The sequence below is a fragment of the Orbicella faveolata genome, unplaced genomic scaffold (genome assembly GCF_042242905.1).
Source record: "Orbicella faveolata isolate gen_17 unplaced genomic scaffold, um_ofav_v1 contig_25, whole genome shotgun sequence".
Taxonomy (NCBI): Eukaryota; Metazoa; Cnidaria; class Anthozoa; order Scleractinia; family Merulinidae; genus Orbicella; species Orbicella faveolata.
Genome location: NW_028301553.1, coordinates 11,474,321 through 11,490,562, shown reverse-complemented (window position 1 = coordinate 11,490,562; position 16,242 = coordinate 11,474,321). Strand labels below are relative to the sequence as shown.

The 16,242-nt window shown below is 38.5% G+C and overlaps 2 protein-coding genes, 1 long non-coding RNA gene and 1 pseudogene across 3 annotated transcripts; 2 read left to right on the top strand and 2 right to left on the bottom strand.

Annotated features, from left to right (window-relative positions):
- Positions 1-16: 16 nt before the first annotated feature.
- Positions 17-4,549, bottom strand: LOC149108958 (uncharacterized). The gene is made up of 4 exons (XR_016208843.1): positions 4,062-4,549; positions 3,719-3,783; positions 730-796; positions 17-219 (listed from the first exon to the last, which is right to left on the bottom strand). It is a non-coding gene; the product is annotated as an uncharacterized LOC149108958 (long non-coding RNA).
- An 885-nt stretch (positions 4,550-5,434) lies between these two features.
- LOC149108957 (uncharacterized) lies at positions 5,435-6,554 on the top strand (annotated as a pseudogene).
- Positions 6,555-7,521: 967 nt separating this feature from the next.
- LOC149108956 (uncharacterized) lies at positions 7,522-12,029 on the top strand. The gene is made up of 4 exons (XM_089294941.1): positions 7,522-8,128; positions 9,631-9,840; positions 9,935-10,137; positions 11,677-12,029. Exons 1-4 carry the CDS (start codon positions 7,895-7,897, stop codon positions 11,909-11,911), a joined length of 882 nt encoding a protein of 293 aa, XP_089151067.1. The 5' UTR covers positions 7,522-7,894; the 3' UTR covers positions 11,912-12,029.
- Positions 11,941-12,999, bottom strand: LOC149108955 (uncharacterized). The gene has a single exon (XM_089294940.1). It carries the CDS (start codon positions 12,968-12,970, stop codon positions 12,017-12,019), a length of 954 nt encoding a protein of 317 aa, XP_089151066.1. The 5' UTR covers positions 12,971-12,999; the 3' UTR covers positions 11,941-12,016.
- Positions 13,000-16,242: the final 3,243 nt, after the last annotated feature.

The following is a 16,242-nucleotide window of genomic DNA, read 5'->3' as shown; positions in this document are numbered from 1 at the left end:
AAAAAAAAAAAATATATATATATATATGTCTGGATTTATGAAAACCGTGCTAATTTCAACACAACCACCCTGACACTTTTCCAAGAAAATACACAGGCTTTTTCACTCGATCAACCACAGGCACTCTGTCAACACACAGCCTACTCACCCACCTTGCTTGTGTCTGGCTGGCTGGCTGCCAGCCCCTAAGACTGCAGGGCATTGCCGGCCAAGGCTGTCCTGCAAAGAAAATGAGCAGTTTTAACTGAGGAATGTGCCTCTCTCTGTGACCCACCCCACCCCCCTGGGGTTAGCTCCTGGCAGCCCCGCTTGGTATCAGCGGGTAGCCAGGTCCCAGGGCTATCTTCCCCCACCCTCCTTGACGGAAGCCCCCCTGGCTTTTCAAGCACCGCAAAGGCCTCCCTACCGGCTATCGCCGGCAGGCAGGCGCGAAAGTTTTGCCCCAAATTTGACACGGTTTTCATAAATTCAGACATATATTGGCGGGGAATGCCCGGGAAATGCCCCCAGCATGCACCTGCCGGCTGGAAGTGATTCCCATGACTGGTTTGGGGCCACAGCAGCTAAACTGGAGCCCCCCCTAAATCATTCTGCCCCAATATATGTCTGGATTTATGAAAACCGTGCTAATTTCAACACAACCACCCTGACACTTTTCCAAGAAAATACACAGGCTTTTTCACTCGATCAACCACAGGCACTCTGTCAACGCACAGCCTACTCACCCACCTTGCTTGTGTCTGGCTGGCTGGCTGCCAGCCCCTAAGACTGCAGGGCATTGCCGGCCAAGGCTGTCCTGCAAAGAAGATGAGCAGTTTTAATGAACAGGTGCACAGTGCAACACAATGTATTTTCTTAGGTGGAAATTAATGTTATCATTATAAAATTAACAAATTTTGTGTGTTTTGAACTTGAAATACAAAGGATGAGTGTTTCTCAGTTTTCTTTTACACTCAAGTTTATTTTGTTTCTTTTTGCTGCTTCTATTAAAGTTTCTTGTATGTATGGCCCATTCCACATGAGAATAAAGGAAAGGACCATTTTAAAAATACCTTATTCTAGGATTTTAAGTCCATAGCCAAAATGCACAAGGACTGCTGTTTTAAAAATCATCATGCATTACTGAGGGGTTGGGGGGTGGGGGGCCCTCCCCAAACTAAGGGACTACTAATAGACTCCTTGTATTTTGGCATTATGGATGCAATAATCTTTTAACCATAAGTCAAACAACTGAGTTTAGTACACATTAAATGTAATATTAAATGTCCAGGTTAGAACCAAAGTATTTTCATCTTACCTATTCTTAAAGAAATGTGTAACTGCCAAAAATTTTGTCATGGATGTCAAGTAAAGTATTCCCTGTAATTTAGAGCAATTTGTTTTTTCTCATGGCTTGTATCTAAGCCCGATATAAAAATAACATACTAGATGTTTTTTTTTAATTACTTGACCAAGTAACATACATCTGTCGCAACAAAACTTATCAGTTCCAAAAGGTCACTCAAAAAACTTGCCGTTAAATTTGTCATGAATGTTACATTCATGGATGTGATATACCATGAACAACAGTAAATGCAAGAGGCTTCGTAATAATTGCCCAAAAAGCTTGGTTCTAAAAGTTAGTTTTTTGTTCAACAAAAAATTAGGACTTAGAACTCGAGCAATTACCGTTGAATTAATAATAATAATAATAATAATAATAATAATAATAAGTAGAATAATAATAGCAACAACACAATAATGTACATGTAATAGTCAACAAAATGTCAAAGTATGAAGACATGATTGATCATCACAGTAATTAGCGTAAGTTTTTTTCCTCTTTTGAAGTGAACACAACAAATGGTCATTATAGCTCTGTGATTAAAATTTAATGTCATTGAATATAAGACTTGTGTTTGTCTCTTAAGTTTAAGAATTTAGAACTGAACAAAGGTTATTAGTCTGAAACCATGCAAACATACTCTCAACAAAAGACCTAGTAACTTATTATCCATTCTAGATCAAATTAGCTATGTTCAAAAAGAGCTTGAAACAATGCAGTTTTTTAGAAAAACCTTTTCTAATAATAACAATAATAATAGTAATAATAATAACAATAATAATAATAATAATAAGGGCCTGTTTACAAGGAGGGAGAGTTACCCTAGCGAGCGGGTTAAACCTAACTGCAAGGCAAAAGATAGCCCGGGTTTACAAGCAAAATTTTACAGGTTGGGTAACCCTACAACCGGGGAGAACTTAATGCACGGTTATATTCAAAGGGTCTAGAAACAATTAGAAAGTTAATCGGGGTAGGCGGGTTAACCCTATCTGGAGTGTTTACAGAGGGAAAAAATTAACCCGCCTGCCAGGGTAACCCTAGCACGTAGATAGGGTAACCCACCTACTGGGTTTACCCTAGCTGCCTTGTAAACATGAAGAAAAAAAAAGGAAATGTGTGAGTGCTAGGGTAACCCGCCTTCTAAGGTAACCCTCTCTCCTTGTAAACAGGCCCTAATATTAAAAAAATTTAATAGTGCAGCTTTCCATGAAATTTTTAAGTATGGTTTACATCATAAAAATGAAACTAAAATTAATCTTTAAAGACGTAGATGTACCATGCAATGATTGCTAAAAAGTACAAAACATGGTACAATTTCAAATAAAATAGCTAACCAGATATCAATAAAAAGCTAAACATAACATTGTCTGTCTTTACAAGCTGCTTGAACCGATTGATATTTGCTTCATTTGGCCAGTTTTCTAATAAATGTGGGAAAAGTCAAGAAGGAACAGGGAAATTATATTTTCAACATCATTAATTTCATTTTCTTTTTGAAACACTGTATTAAGTCCATGATCTGGAATGTGACGTCCATGACAATGTTTTATTATCAAATAAAAAGCACCAATTGAAAGAAATATTTATCAGTACATAATTTAAGTGTTACCTTGTACCTAAACAAACAATATCAATGGTTTTTATGTTTTCACAATTCACAGGAAATTACGGTTTAAGATTTACACTTGAGAACTTGGTTGACTCAGCTGTTAAACGTCCATGAAAGCTCCATTTATTTAAGCTTCAATATATTTTTTTTTTTGGAAAAGAGTCAATTTGACGGGTTCTCAACTAAACATGCAACTCTTCTCTATCTGTCATAAAGAATTTAAGTCAGAGGGAATGATTTTTTTTGTATCTTTTTTAATGCTTTTTCTCCTGCCATATTCGTGCAAATGTAACGTCCGTGATCGTTGAATAACCCGTATTTAAGCTTAAATTTAAACTTAGCTTATTATAGTTGCCCAATTACTAGGCCGGGTCACTCAATAGCAAAACGAACGGGAGATTGCTTAAAGGGTCTTTTAAATCAAGAGGGTATACATTTATCGATTTATTTCTAGTGATAAACGTGTAGAAAATAGACGGGCCAAAATAAGCTTGGCCAATATTTCACGACTTCATTCTGTTCATTCTTAGCTGACGAAGGATTGAAACTCACATAAATCAGCTGTAGTGACAACTTATTTTATCTTTTAAAATCATAATAATATGTCAGCCTAACTGAGCATTATGCCGAGGAAAGCTACGAAGGCCGTTTTTCACAACTTAGCTTTATAGCGAACATACAGGAAACTATATTCGAAAATAAAGGTTCAACTGTACCCTTAAGGATAATTGGTTTCAACGGTAACAACTTAGCATGTGTCACTACTATTCAACGCTCAAACTCACTTTTTGACATTTGTCATTCTCAACAACAGCTACAATCGGATGATGGCCATTCCTGCTTTCTGTAACTTCAGACAAAGAACGTGGTTAAAGAAGTATTTCATTGGCGACAGCTCTGACTCATTTGACAACAATTTTGCAGGCTTCGGGCTGCGGTAGTAAAGATTCGCGGTTTTTCCACTTCGGTTCGCCTTGCATTTAACACATTTAGGCTGAAAATTATATCCCAGGATGTATATTACTCAGTAGTGGAGGAAATTTCGCCAGGCTTTTACCCAGTTCTTTGCTAAAACATAAGCCGATAACTCAGATAAGCTAAAGATTATCAGATTGCAAGCAAACTTACCGCTCAGTCCAGGTATCCCAGCAGAGCTAAAACGGGAGCTTATAATCCACGCCTGAAGTCAGTCTATTCCGTGTAGCTTTATAGAATGGAATTATGGCCGTCGTTCAGGTGGTTACCTTTGTGAAACCATCGAAAAATATCATTTCATAGCACGATTTAATTTGACCGCCACGAGCTTACAATCAGAAGTTATCATGTTCGCCAATTTCCAGTCCTGCGCGCGGTCTTTCCCGCGTATGAGCGAAAAGTCACAGGCAAACTATAGTCAGAAACAACACTCAAAATAGTTTATCTCTATGGAGATGGTTTTGATAAATTTCTTGGGTGTTAAGCACTTTGGATTTCGGTGTATAAGACTGCTATATAAAAGTTTTCTATTTATCTTAGACTGTTCACGGCCCTCTATTTTCACGTTTTTTTATTCGATCGTCGAACTAGGCTCCTTTCCCGAACAGCGGCTGGTAATCGAGCCTATCGTCGAACTCGCGCATAAAATCGACTTGAACAAAGGGATCTCGCTTTTTATTTCGCGCTCGCGTTTTCTTTCGCGTGCGTAAATAGAGAGGCTGTTGAACAGTCTACTTTATCTGATTTGCTTCTATGTAATATCGGACTGATAAATTGATGCGCCTCTCCAAGTATGCGTCTCCGAATAGGCATTCCCGGTAACGAGCGCGTGAAAGGTTAACATTTATTTACGTTTCTCGCGTCGCTTTTGTGGTATGAAGGTAACAAGATTTCTTCTTAAAAAAAACTCTTTATTTTGCGGAATGAATTGAAAACGCAATTTGCCGTAATTGGTTCGTGGGCGGTCCTTCTCAGCGGTCCATATTACAAAATATGGACTGCAGATCGACTGCTCACGAAGTTTTTGTTTTTCATTGCGGACTAGTTCATGTTCATCCATATAATAAAGAACTTTATTAAATGTCCGTTGAGGGAAGTATTTAATAATTAATGCGGTGTACCACTTTGTAGTGTATTTCAAACTTATCTCTTGCAAATCGGCGACAGAAGAAAAAAAATATTCACAGCAGGCTGTGGTCCACCCCAGAGGCTGCGAAAGTAATTCAAGCCTCGTATAATGTTTAATTATTATACCTCTGCCTTCGAGTTCGTTGGAGATTTGTTTTTCAAAACATGGATTTGGTTTAATTTAAGGAAGTAATATTTTCCAGAATATTTGCGATGAAAATAAGGGACGTGTTCGCCTGAGTTAAATAGGTGGGCGTGTTCGCTGACGGCTGATTCCAGACTGTTCTATTTCGCAATTTTTGACAGCCAGTCGACGTGTCAGGCTTGTAAACAAACTGGACAATGCTCGCACATTCGTTCGGTCACGTCAGGCCATAGAATAAAAACGCCAGCTTTTTACGTTTCAGAAAGCTCGCCAAAACTGCGTTCACAATATGACGACTTCCAACAATCCCTCGATTCTAACAGGCGCTCTCCATGGCGATGGAAAAGACCTAAACAACCTTGTATACAAATTCGATTCCGCAAGGCCGTGACAGTATTTTGTCCATGGTGATCCAATCGCGAGTTCAGTCGAAAAGGGAAGGAGGAAATTGGTTACCAGCCACAAGCTCCAGAAGACTTACGTGGCAAAGGATAGGCGAACGATATTGAGACGAAAAAATGCTGCTTTCAGAGATATAAATCGGCTACTTTTGACCTGCTGTCACAGTGGTTGCCTTTTGAGGAGAGGTCCATTCCAAACAAGAATTATTATACGAGGTCAAAGAAACACGGTTTATCGAAAGTCATACAATGAACAGAATTACCTCTTTTCCAAGCTCATGGAAATAAGAGTAACCGTAGGAGGAAAACGGAGGGTAAATTATACCATACCACCACTGGGAAAGGTATGTCGGACCGCATTTAGAAAATGCTATGGATTGTCATCAAGCAAGATACAAGTGTTGCTGAAAAAAATTCATCTGGATAATCCTTCCGTAGAACCCGACCAGAGGGGCCAGAGAACGCCAAGAAAATTTTTGCCCCTCGTGAAAAACATGGTGATAAACTTTATTTGCTCATACGAGGCAAGCGAATCCCATTACCGGAAGTCACGAACTAATGCTAAGAAGTATTTTGACTCAAAAGTGTCCATGCGTCAAATGTGGTCTGAGTTCCTTAAGGAAAACCCAGATTTAAAGACAACCAGTTTAAGAAGAAACAATAAAGGTCCAGTTTTAAGTTTTTCGTCATTTAGAAACATATTTAACAGTGAATTGAAGGAAATGCTTAGTTTTAGAAAAGCGAGACAAGATACCTGTCAAACTTGCGACAATAATTCCAATAAATTGAAGGAACAATTGAGGAAAACTGGGCGGCACAGGTCCGAAGATGAAATTTGTCGGCTGAGAACTCAACGCCAGTCTCACTTAAGAGAAAGCGAGGCTAGATTCGCTTCCTTAAAATACGATGTAACTATTCTCGCTACAAAAGTTCAACAGGCCATTTAATAAATAAAAATTATATTGAAATGGACTTCTTGTTCCTGTTTTTGATTTATTGTAGCTTGATCATTAGAGACTGATGCATTCAACTTCAAACCCAAATCCCAAAATGTGTTAAATATAGATACAATCTTTCTGAAGTTGAGAAATTTAACAGGACCCTCATTCGACTGACATCACTAAGTCGGTACCTTTACCGGGTCTTAATATCTTCAACCTCGCGGAATATTTACACAGACAAATTATCTATACGCATGTACTTCGCTGTTTTACAAGTACCCTCGCTGTTATACACTTACTAGGCTAAGTGTGTAGACACGTTTATTTGCTGACGGAGTTCGAATTATGATGAAGCCTGATAAGATTAATTTAGCTGAAAAATCCTGACGGGCCGTCAACGAAATACGAGGCGGTGGCAACTGATTGACCTTGTCACGAAATATACCTCCAGTTTACAGGAATCAAACTTAAGAATTGTAACTAACATTCCAATAATAAATGCTCTCCTTTTTATGTTTATAGAGACTTTCCGTGTGCAACTTCACAGCAATTTAGAAACAGCTGCGTTGGTAATTTGTTTATTTCATCGGTACTTGGATATTTCAAGATTAAAAAGTAAACAAAACGACTTGAAAACGTCGGTGGTTCCATCAAAGCTGAACAAGAAATTCAAAATTAGAAATGATCCAATTGAGTTGCTTTTAGAAGGTGACAATAGCGGAGAGCGCTCTCACGGGTTTTGCTAGATATGTCTCCTGACGCGTCGCCTTTGAATTATTTTTTGCACGAGTTCCGATGTTACTTTGTATGGTAAACACCGAACAGGAAAATAAATAAATAAAAAAAAAGAAAGCTTACAGGTCAATGTTTTCACTGAATGTTTCATAGGTCCATAAAGTTGCTACTATCCTAAATAAACGCCTCAGACAATCAATAAGTACATTTTGATTGCTTCGTCCACTTTGACCAAGGTTGCGCAAACAACCCCCCTCCGCTACCCCCACCCCGGCCTCATCCCATACAGAAATCTTCTACCGTCCTCGAAGCATTAAATCGTTTTCCTCGAGTAGCTTTCCAGCAATTTGATTTGTTGTTTAGTTTTGTAAATAGCAATTATTGTTTTCTGGGCTAAACAACACTCTACGATAGACCAACGGCATGTATGCATCTTTACTAGTATCACTAGTGAAAATTCATTGCTCCGGTTCAGTTGCTGATTTTTCTTCACTAGTGAAATTTCTGATTCGCGTTTCTGATTGGCTAATCAGCCAGCACCAGTTGTTTCCTACGATTTTTATGGGTAAATCTCAGTACCTATAAATAAAACGCTTTGATCGTCAGCTCACAAACACCTGTAGGAGCACTGCAAAGATGCCGCCCAAATTTGCGAATGTTAGAAGAGTTATGCTTAAGCACAAACGAGCAGCAAAATGTCCGTTTTTACAAGAGTTTATCCTTAAATCTGTTGCTTTGACAGAAGAGACAAGTTTTGTTTCTTCTGAAGAAATTTTTAAGGAATATTGCAGGGTCGTCTCATTGTGGACAGAAGAGGACAGTACGCGCGGGCAAACTCAGTATCTCATGAAAAAGGGAAGTTTTTACAGGGTAAGTATTAAAATTCTTGGAACCCGATTACATTAAACTATTGTGACTACAGTTGGACCCTACAAATTTAACTTAATCCCTACTAGGCTAACCCGAAAAAAACACTGTACTCCCCGTTTTTTCGAACTCTAATCTGTTTCCCTTGGGTGTGCCCCGGTGTTATTTTAGGCATTTAGCAACGGTTAATTCGAACTCGGTTATTTCAAACTTTCCGCTCTTTGGAATTGATTTTTGTGTCCCATGACCTGCGACGTACCAATCCCTTTTATTTCCAACTGCAATGATACAATTGAAAACTATATCAACATTGAAACATATATCAGATCACCGTTGAGAAACTAATGTGATCGTACTTTAATCTTTTACCTTAATGCTCTTCCTGTAAAGTAGCTTTTTAGCTAAGCGGAGTTGTCACGATAAATAAAGAATTACCAATTATCAATTACCTCCTCAACTTTAGGCTCATTTAAAGCCCGTTTACACAGACGATTTATGGTGGCCTTATTTTTGTCGAGCCTAAAGTTGTAACTATTTTCGGTACGATTCGGTCTTCATTTCACCATGATATCACCTTTTCTTGTTTATAAGTTGTGTGTACATGCTCCAATAATAATCCTCTCTCCATTTGAACACGCTGCGATATCGCACACAAAACGAGCTGCTATTGCAGATGGTTAGCTAACGCAAATTAAGCGCTTCAAAAAGTCAAATGAGTTGTCTTTCATCTACACTTTATAATTAAAAATAATTGAGTTAGAAACGTAAATATAATAACAGCATGAACCCGCACATCGATCTATTTTATATTAGTATCACCCAACTAGTGGACTGATACAAATCCTTCATTTTAATTGGCTACGCTAGTAGAGGACTATTAGTAATAGTCCTCGAGTAGCGAAATTGGCGCAATCGAGCATGACGCTTTCTTTCGTTTTATTCCCAAACAAATATTTCTTCAACTTGCATTTGCTAACTTTATTATTGCCTTTTCTGTCCGACTAGTTGGGTGATACTAAAACAATTAGACCCTTCGCCCTCAAGGGCCACGGGTTAATAGCCCTTGCAGGCTACGGGTCTAATTGTTAATTATACCATTAATATACAATAAGCTTACTATCCAACTACTTAGAGAAAGATTTACGAAAATGTTTATTACAAGCGTTACGAACTATTTTTGACTGGTTATTATTTACATATTATTGATACTAGGAGCTATGACTTTTAAACTAGAGATAAGCTAAACGATGAGGGTTTCTTTTCATCAGAGAGTTCGAAATAGCAGAGTCCAACTGTAGCTGATCTTTACGGATTACCTACTTCGTTCTTTGTACAAGTAGTTCAACAGTTTAAGATATATGTCCGCCCTGTGTAATTGTAGGCCCGATTTTAACTCAGTTTCCTAAGTCGTTAAGAATGATAGTAATCGAGAAAAAATGTATGTAAATTGAGCGAACCATTATCAGCATTTAAACATTGTATGTTTTTTACCTTGTGTTTATCAGCAATTTAAGAAAGCGGTTCTTGTATATGGCCAACAGAGGCTATGGCCAATAGCATCAACTACCCAAGCTGGTGGAAACATTCGAGGGTATACGGGGATAGCCCTACAGCGTCCAAAGAGAGAGCCAGCCGTTGAATTTGGGGGGCGTGTAATGGCTGAGAGAGTTCAGCATTATATGTCCCTCAACCCCAAACCTGCTCCACCAATTGAGGTAAGCAGTTATGCATAATATCAGCTATCTCGTGTTATCTTTCTGGACATTTAACCTGTCGCCGGAATGCTGAACATTATGTTTATTTCTAAAGCTCCACGATGTGCCGAGTGACCCGGTAAGAAAAGCGGGAAAATGCGCCTTCGCCTCGCGGGACATTAAAAAGTGCGAGGTCCTATGTGAATATGAAGGAGAAGTGCTGACTTTGGAAGAAGCTAAGAGGCGTGAGGAGATCTACCGAGAGGAAGGGAAAGTTTGCGCCCTCATGGTTTTCGAGAGTGCGGGTCGCCAGATTGCGTGAGTGCTATTATAAGTGTGTACATAAGCGTGTTTTGAGATTTGTTTTATAATTTGCTATGTATACTATATTGAAAATTCAGGGGCAAATTGGAAAATTAACGTAGTTTGGTTTAGAAATGAAATGAAATGAAATTTGAACATATCAATTTATTCAATGGCGACTCCGTGGGATAAACAGAGACGCTTTTTTTATAATCAAGATAATAAGATATATAGTAGGTTAGCTCTTAAATAGACCACTTTGAACAGAAAACTACAAGATTGGTGACAGAGCTTATGATACAAAAGCAATTTCAAAGTCTACGTACAGCATTTACATGACACACTGTAAATGAGGACTCAAGATGCAAGCTAATAAGGAGTTGTTTTTCCGTTTTTGCTCACCAATCACGTCCTCATTTCTAGGTGTTCTTATTGTTGTCCAGCTGTACTCATTAGAAGCAGTTGTACGAGTAACGCGTAAAAGAAGTTCAGACATCTCACATTGTTCAATTTGTATTGTGGGAGAACAATTAAACGGATTTTTGTAGCCCTTAACCGTGCGCGTAAAACGGTGCGAAGTCATCGTTTAAGGAAAGAAAACGTTGCATAAATCTTTTACGAAGCATTGTAGTATTTAGTATGATACCGTAAACTTCCGAAAGTAACGATCGACGTTACTTTCGGAATTAGCAGTCTTTGGAGCTTCTTACTTTCGGGCTGTGGTTACTTTCGAGGGATCGTTACTTTCCGGGAGAAAAAAGCGTTATAAGAAGTTGATAGGAATGAGATCTTTTTACGAAATAAAAGACGGAAATTCGTTAAAAAAGTACTCAAAATATGAGGCACAATTCTTCGTTCTAGCTTAAATCTATGTTGCTGCCATATGGGTGGGCTCTTCATGCGTAGACCGTGTTACAGTGATTCGTCAGGAAAGCTAGTCAGATACCGTAAACTGTTTCTACTTCATCACGCACTGCTATGTTAGTTCGCAGTATTCGAATTGGTCGAATTTTCAATATAAAATTGAAGAAACTTTCCTTCTTATACGCTCCTGCTTAAAATGAAATTAATTTGAATCAAAGTTTGCGATAGTACGTTCCTGCTACTTGATGAAATTCTGCGGATTTTGTTTTAACACGACGCAACATTAACTGATGAAGCACGAGTGACATTTCACGGCGCTTCCCGACATAAGCGATACATTTCCTTGTTCTAGAGTGCCATGAATCAAGTGGCACTTGAAAACGCTAGCACTTGGTACGTTTAACTCGCAATTTGCATCTTTGCTTGCCCTTCGTGCTAAGTGTTCGCCAAAAGAGCCACAAGTCTCGTAAACATAAATTTATAAAGCGATACTACACTCTAAAAAGGACTCACTGAATAAGATGCATATCTGTTGGGAGGCTTGCTGGGTACGGATATACGTATGTACATGTACTTCAGTGCTACGTTGTTGAAACCTGCATCAAACAATGAAATGTTTTTCTGTTCCTCATTTTATAAAGAGTAGTGCGAAACGCTGTGTAATGTTCTCTTTTTTGTATTTATATTTAGGATTGATCCATATAGAGGCAATGTGAGGGGCGAATTACCGTGGGGTGCAACATTGAATCACTCGAGGAACAACGCTAATGTAAGGCCCTTCATCGCCAACAAAAACTCAAGAAATCCAAGGGTTTTTCTTGTCGCCCTGCATGACATCCCAGAAACAGTAGAGCTACTATGGGACTACAATGACAAAGAGTGGGCGTTGTATTCCAATAGCCAGACCCTTCCCCATGGCCAGTAACTTCAGTTCTAGTGGCACAAATACATGTATAAAAAAGTATTGTGTATTTATTCAAGTTTGTGGATAAAGTGAACATCCTCGGTAGAAAAAGTATAATAAAAGTTATTAACTTTCATCATCTGAGGAGTCTTCTTCACAAGCTAGTGAGGCATAAAAAGCTTGTGCGCGTTCAGATAAATATTTTCGCGCTAACTTTAAACAGTCTTTTTTCACTTGATTATTTACAGGCCTCTGTTCATGTCTTGCAGGTACGAGTAAATCGGAATTCAATTCCGTCATTTGCTTTTTTTTGTAGAACGAAACCATTCTTGGCTTCTCTTTAGTGTCAATATTAAACCGTATAAGCACAGTCTCAGGATGGTGTACAAGTTCCAATTTCCCCTCGAAATCTGCAACTTCTCCATAACCAAAATTTAGCCACGCTAACCTTCTGACTTCAAATTTCTCCTTATCTAGACCCTCACACCTGGATATATACTGCATCCTAAGCCAGGATTTATAGTCCTTGATCATGTTTAAAGTTGCCCAGTGTACCTCGATATTTTTTAAAGGACTGTTCTTCAGCAAAGTTGCCCATTCTTGTGGTAACTCAACCCTCTCTACTGTGTCAAAAAACTTCTGAATACAGCCAAAACGCCTGTCGCATATCGAGTAGGAATGTCCCTCTAAAAGAAACTTGAGGTCTATTCTCAGAAACTGTCCCTTTTTCACCAGGTAATCGAGGTAAAAAAACAAGAAGCATTCTTTAAATTGGCCCGGAGAGTTATCACACCAGATTGTTAGCTGATCAAATCTGCCATATTTTGTTTCCATTTTTTCGAGTAGATTGTTCAACAAAGATATTACCTCGTTCGGTCCTGCTCCACCAACACTGTCATCGTAGAGGAAGCAGTGAATAGTTTCTTCATTTGCACAGTATATTCCGAGAAGATTGGTTCTTATTTTCCTCGAATAGTGGCTATCTTGTGCTGAGATCTTTGGACAGGGCAAAGTCTTGTGATAATCAAGTTGCAAGACGAGTGCTTTTGGGAACATATTTTTAAGTTTGTGAATTGTCATTGCTTTTAGAGTGCGTTTATGTATCTGTTTATTCGTTCGACTACGTGATTTGCATTTTTAACGGAGAAAGTTCACGATTCTTCGCGGTAAAGCGTTTTACTTAATCTACGTTGGAAGTTGTTGGGAGTTGCTTCACTAAGACACGTACTGATTCTGGGTGACGTCTATAAGGACCTATCAGAGTGTTGACACTTGGAAGGTCAATGGGTCACGTTTATGCAATTGAATGATCTCTTTCCGGAGACGTCGATTCTTTCTTACAATTTATATAGTGCGGAGTGGATACTTAGCTTGGCTGGTAAGATAAACAAAACAAGTGAGCTCATGAGATAAAGAAACAATTGACTAATATAAAACTCTTTCAATTTTAAATACAGCGAAACCCCGTATCGAGGGATTCAAACCTCAACAAAAACAAATAAAGATTGCTCGACCTGTGCAAACACGCATACTGATTTTGTAAGCCATTCTTGAACTTCACAGTTGCAAGAAACGTTAAGTTGGAAATAAACAAGTAAACCTTTCGGAGGAAAATGAAGGCTTTAGGTTGGCCGAGATATAGATAAAACGGGCATTAAACACGGGACATTACACTCCTTTTTTATAAGGATAGTTTTTTTTTCCTGGCTGAATGTTCTTGTCTTTCTGCCGATTGTAGGCTGAAAATATTATTGTGAATATTCTTAGAATATAGACATTATAGTGTATGACAGAACAGAGCCATGCTTCAAAATCGCAGCCTCGGGTTCATGCTTAAAATATTCTTAAAATTTCGCAAAGTTCAGCCTCAATATTCTAAAGAGAAAGAGTGTAACCGGCAGGCACCTTGCCATTTCGTTGTGAATACTACAAGCACAAATACGTTTCCTGGGGGTTAAAGATACCATCCCGAAATATACTATCTTCTTACTTCAGTACTGATAATTTTTAAATGGAATAGTATATCAACCTAATGCTGAATTCCCTTGGAAGAGGGGAAAAGATTAGATCAGCTAAAATTTGAAGTTTTATCGGCAAAGTCGACTTTGTATTCCTTTATCTAATCTAGGAATATTCACAAGAATTTTTTCAGCCTAGAATAAGCAGAAAACTGATAAGAATACTCAGCCTGGGCCTAAAAACAATATTCTTTTAAAAAAGATTGTACGTGCTAAGTAAGGATGAAAAGAACATACTGTCGCGGAACGTTTTGAAGGCGTGCTAGCCAAAACAATGCTGTTGGCCGGGTACAAGTTAACGCATTACATAAAAGTTAACTCGCGGCACCAGGTAAAAGGCCGAAAAACGAAATTTAGATGGGACATATGAAGGAATGATTTTATCGGAAAATGTTAGCTTGTAATATAAATGCATACGGTGGTACCTTTTGAAATTCTAAGTTTTTACTGCCCCACCTAAATAAAGTAAAACCACTTACAAGCCCTTTGTTATATAAAAAAGATAAACTCCCTGCCTTTCCTAACGGTGACTAAAAGATACCGATAATCGCCAATTCAAAACTTTGCCAAAAACACCGCTTTATCGTAAGAAAATATACGAGCAGCTGGAAAACCCCCACCCCGTTAGATGCTGCAGAGCTGCAATGGAATGTGACCAATCCAAACGACTTTAGCGGAATTGAACTATTTCTTCGCGAAGAAGTCGCGAAAGGCGAAAAAAAAAACATCGTGACATCCATTCTCAAATCCATCTCTCAGTGAAGTATCAAGGCAGATTGCACCTGGAACTTCTGATCAACGCGGGTAGTGTAAGTTGCAAATTTAACTTAATCCCTACTAGGCTAACTCGAAGAAAGAAACTTCTCTCCGTTATTTCGAACTCTGATCAATTTCGTTGGGTTTGCCTATTATCTTTTAGGCGTTTAGCACCGGTTAATTTGAACACGGTTTTTTCCAGCTTTTCGCTCTTTGGAAACATTTCTATCTCCTTTGACCTGCAACGTACTCATCCCTTTTATTTCGAGCTCTAAGGGTAGAATTAAATTTATAAAGCGATGCTACACAATAAAAGGGCTCACTAAATAAGATGTACATATGTTAGGAGGCTGGTTATGTACGGATCAGCGAATGTACATGTGCTTCAGTGCAAAGTTGTGGAAAAATGCTTCAAACTATTAAATATTTTTCTATTCCTCGGTGTTATAAAGAGTAGTACGAGACACCGTGTAATGCTAATTTTTTTAGTATATACTTAGGATTGATCCATAAAGAGGCAATGTCAAGCGCGAATTTAATCTTTAATCTTTAATCTTTCAGACAAATTCCAAATTACATTACATTGAACAAGTCAATCCAATGAATTTGAGGAAAGCTTAACACAGAATAAGAGATTCCTTAATATAAGCCGCCTTAGTTGATCATTGTATGATTGTATACCGAGTTAATTACGTAGGATCCAACATTAAATTATTCGCGGAAAAATGCAAATGTCAAAATCTTCCTCTTTATCTAAGACTCAAGACATCTAAGAGTAAACAATAAATAAGCAATACATTTCCTATAGAACTAAAGAGAACGAGAAAGGGCATTGTATTCTAAAACCTAGATCCAACACCTACAACCTCAGTTGTTGCAGGAAAAAGTGCCTTCCCACACAAAAACATGTCTTTAGTGATAAGTATTTTTTAAAAAATACAAATAGAACTTCAACGTCTACGATCAAAGTCCACTTGCTTGTGTCTGGCTGGCTGGCTGCCAGCCCCTAAGACTGCAGGGCATTGCCGGCCAAGGCTGTCCTGCAAAGAAAATGAGCAGTTTTAACTGAGGAATGTGCCTCTCTCTGTGACCCACCCCACCCCCCTGGGGTTAGCTCCTGGCAGCCCCGCTTGGTATCAGCGGGTAGCCAGGTCCCAGGGCTATCTTTCCCCACCCTCCTTGACGGAAGCCCCCCTGGCTTTTCAAGCACCGCAAAGGCCTCCCTGCCGGCTATCGCCGGCAGGCAGGCGCGAAAGTTTTGCCCCAAATTTGACACGGTTTTCATAAATTCAGACATATATATATATATATATATATATATATATATATATATATATATATATATATAGATAGATAGATAGATATAGATATAGATATAGATATAGATAGATAGATAGATAGAAAGATAGATAGACAGACAGACAGACAGATAGATAGATAGATAATTCTTTCACTATAGGTATAGCTTACAAAACAGTCTTTAGTTCTTTCTGTGTGATCGTCGAGATGTCAGACGTGACTATCTGATAATTAGATTAGTTTTTGTTTATCCGTGAAATGATGATTAGCGTTTTGAAA

Coding starts and splice junctions, on each gene's coding strand:
- LOC149108956 (XM_089294941.1), top strand. CDS start 7,895: ATGCCGCCCAAATTTGCGAATGTTAGAAGAGTTATGCTTAAGCACAAA. Junction 9,841..9,934: donor AACCTGCTCCACCAATTGAG/GTAAGCAGTTAT, acceptor TTATTTCTAAAG/CTCCACGATGTGCCGAGTGA. Junction 10,138..11,676: donor AGTGCGGGTCGCCAGATTGC/GTGAGTGCTATT, acceptor ATTTATATTTAG/GATTGATCCATATAGAGGCA.
- LOC149108955 (XM_089294940.1), bottom strand. CDS start 12,970: ATGACAATTCACAAACTTAAAAATATGTTCCCAAAAGCACTCGTCTTG.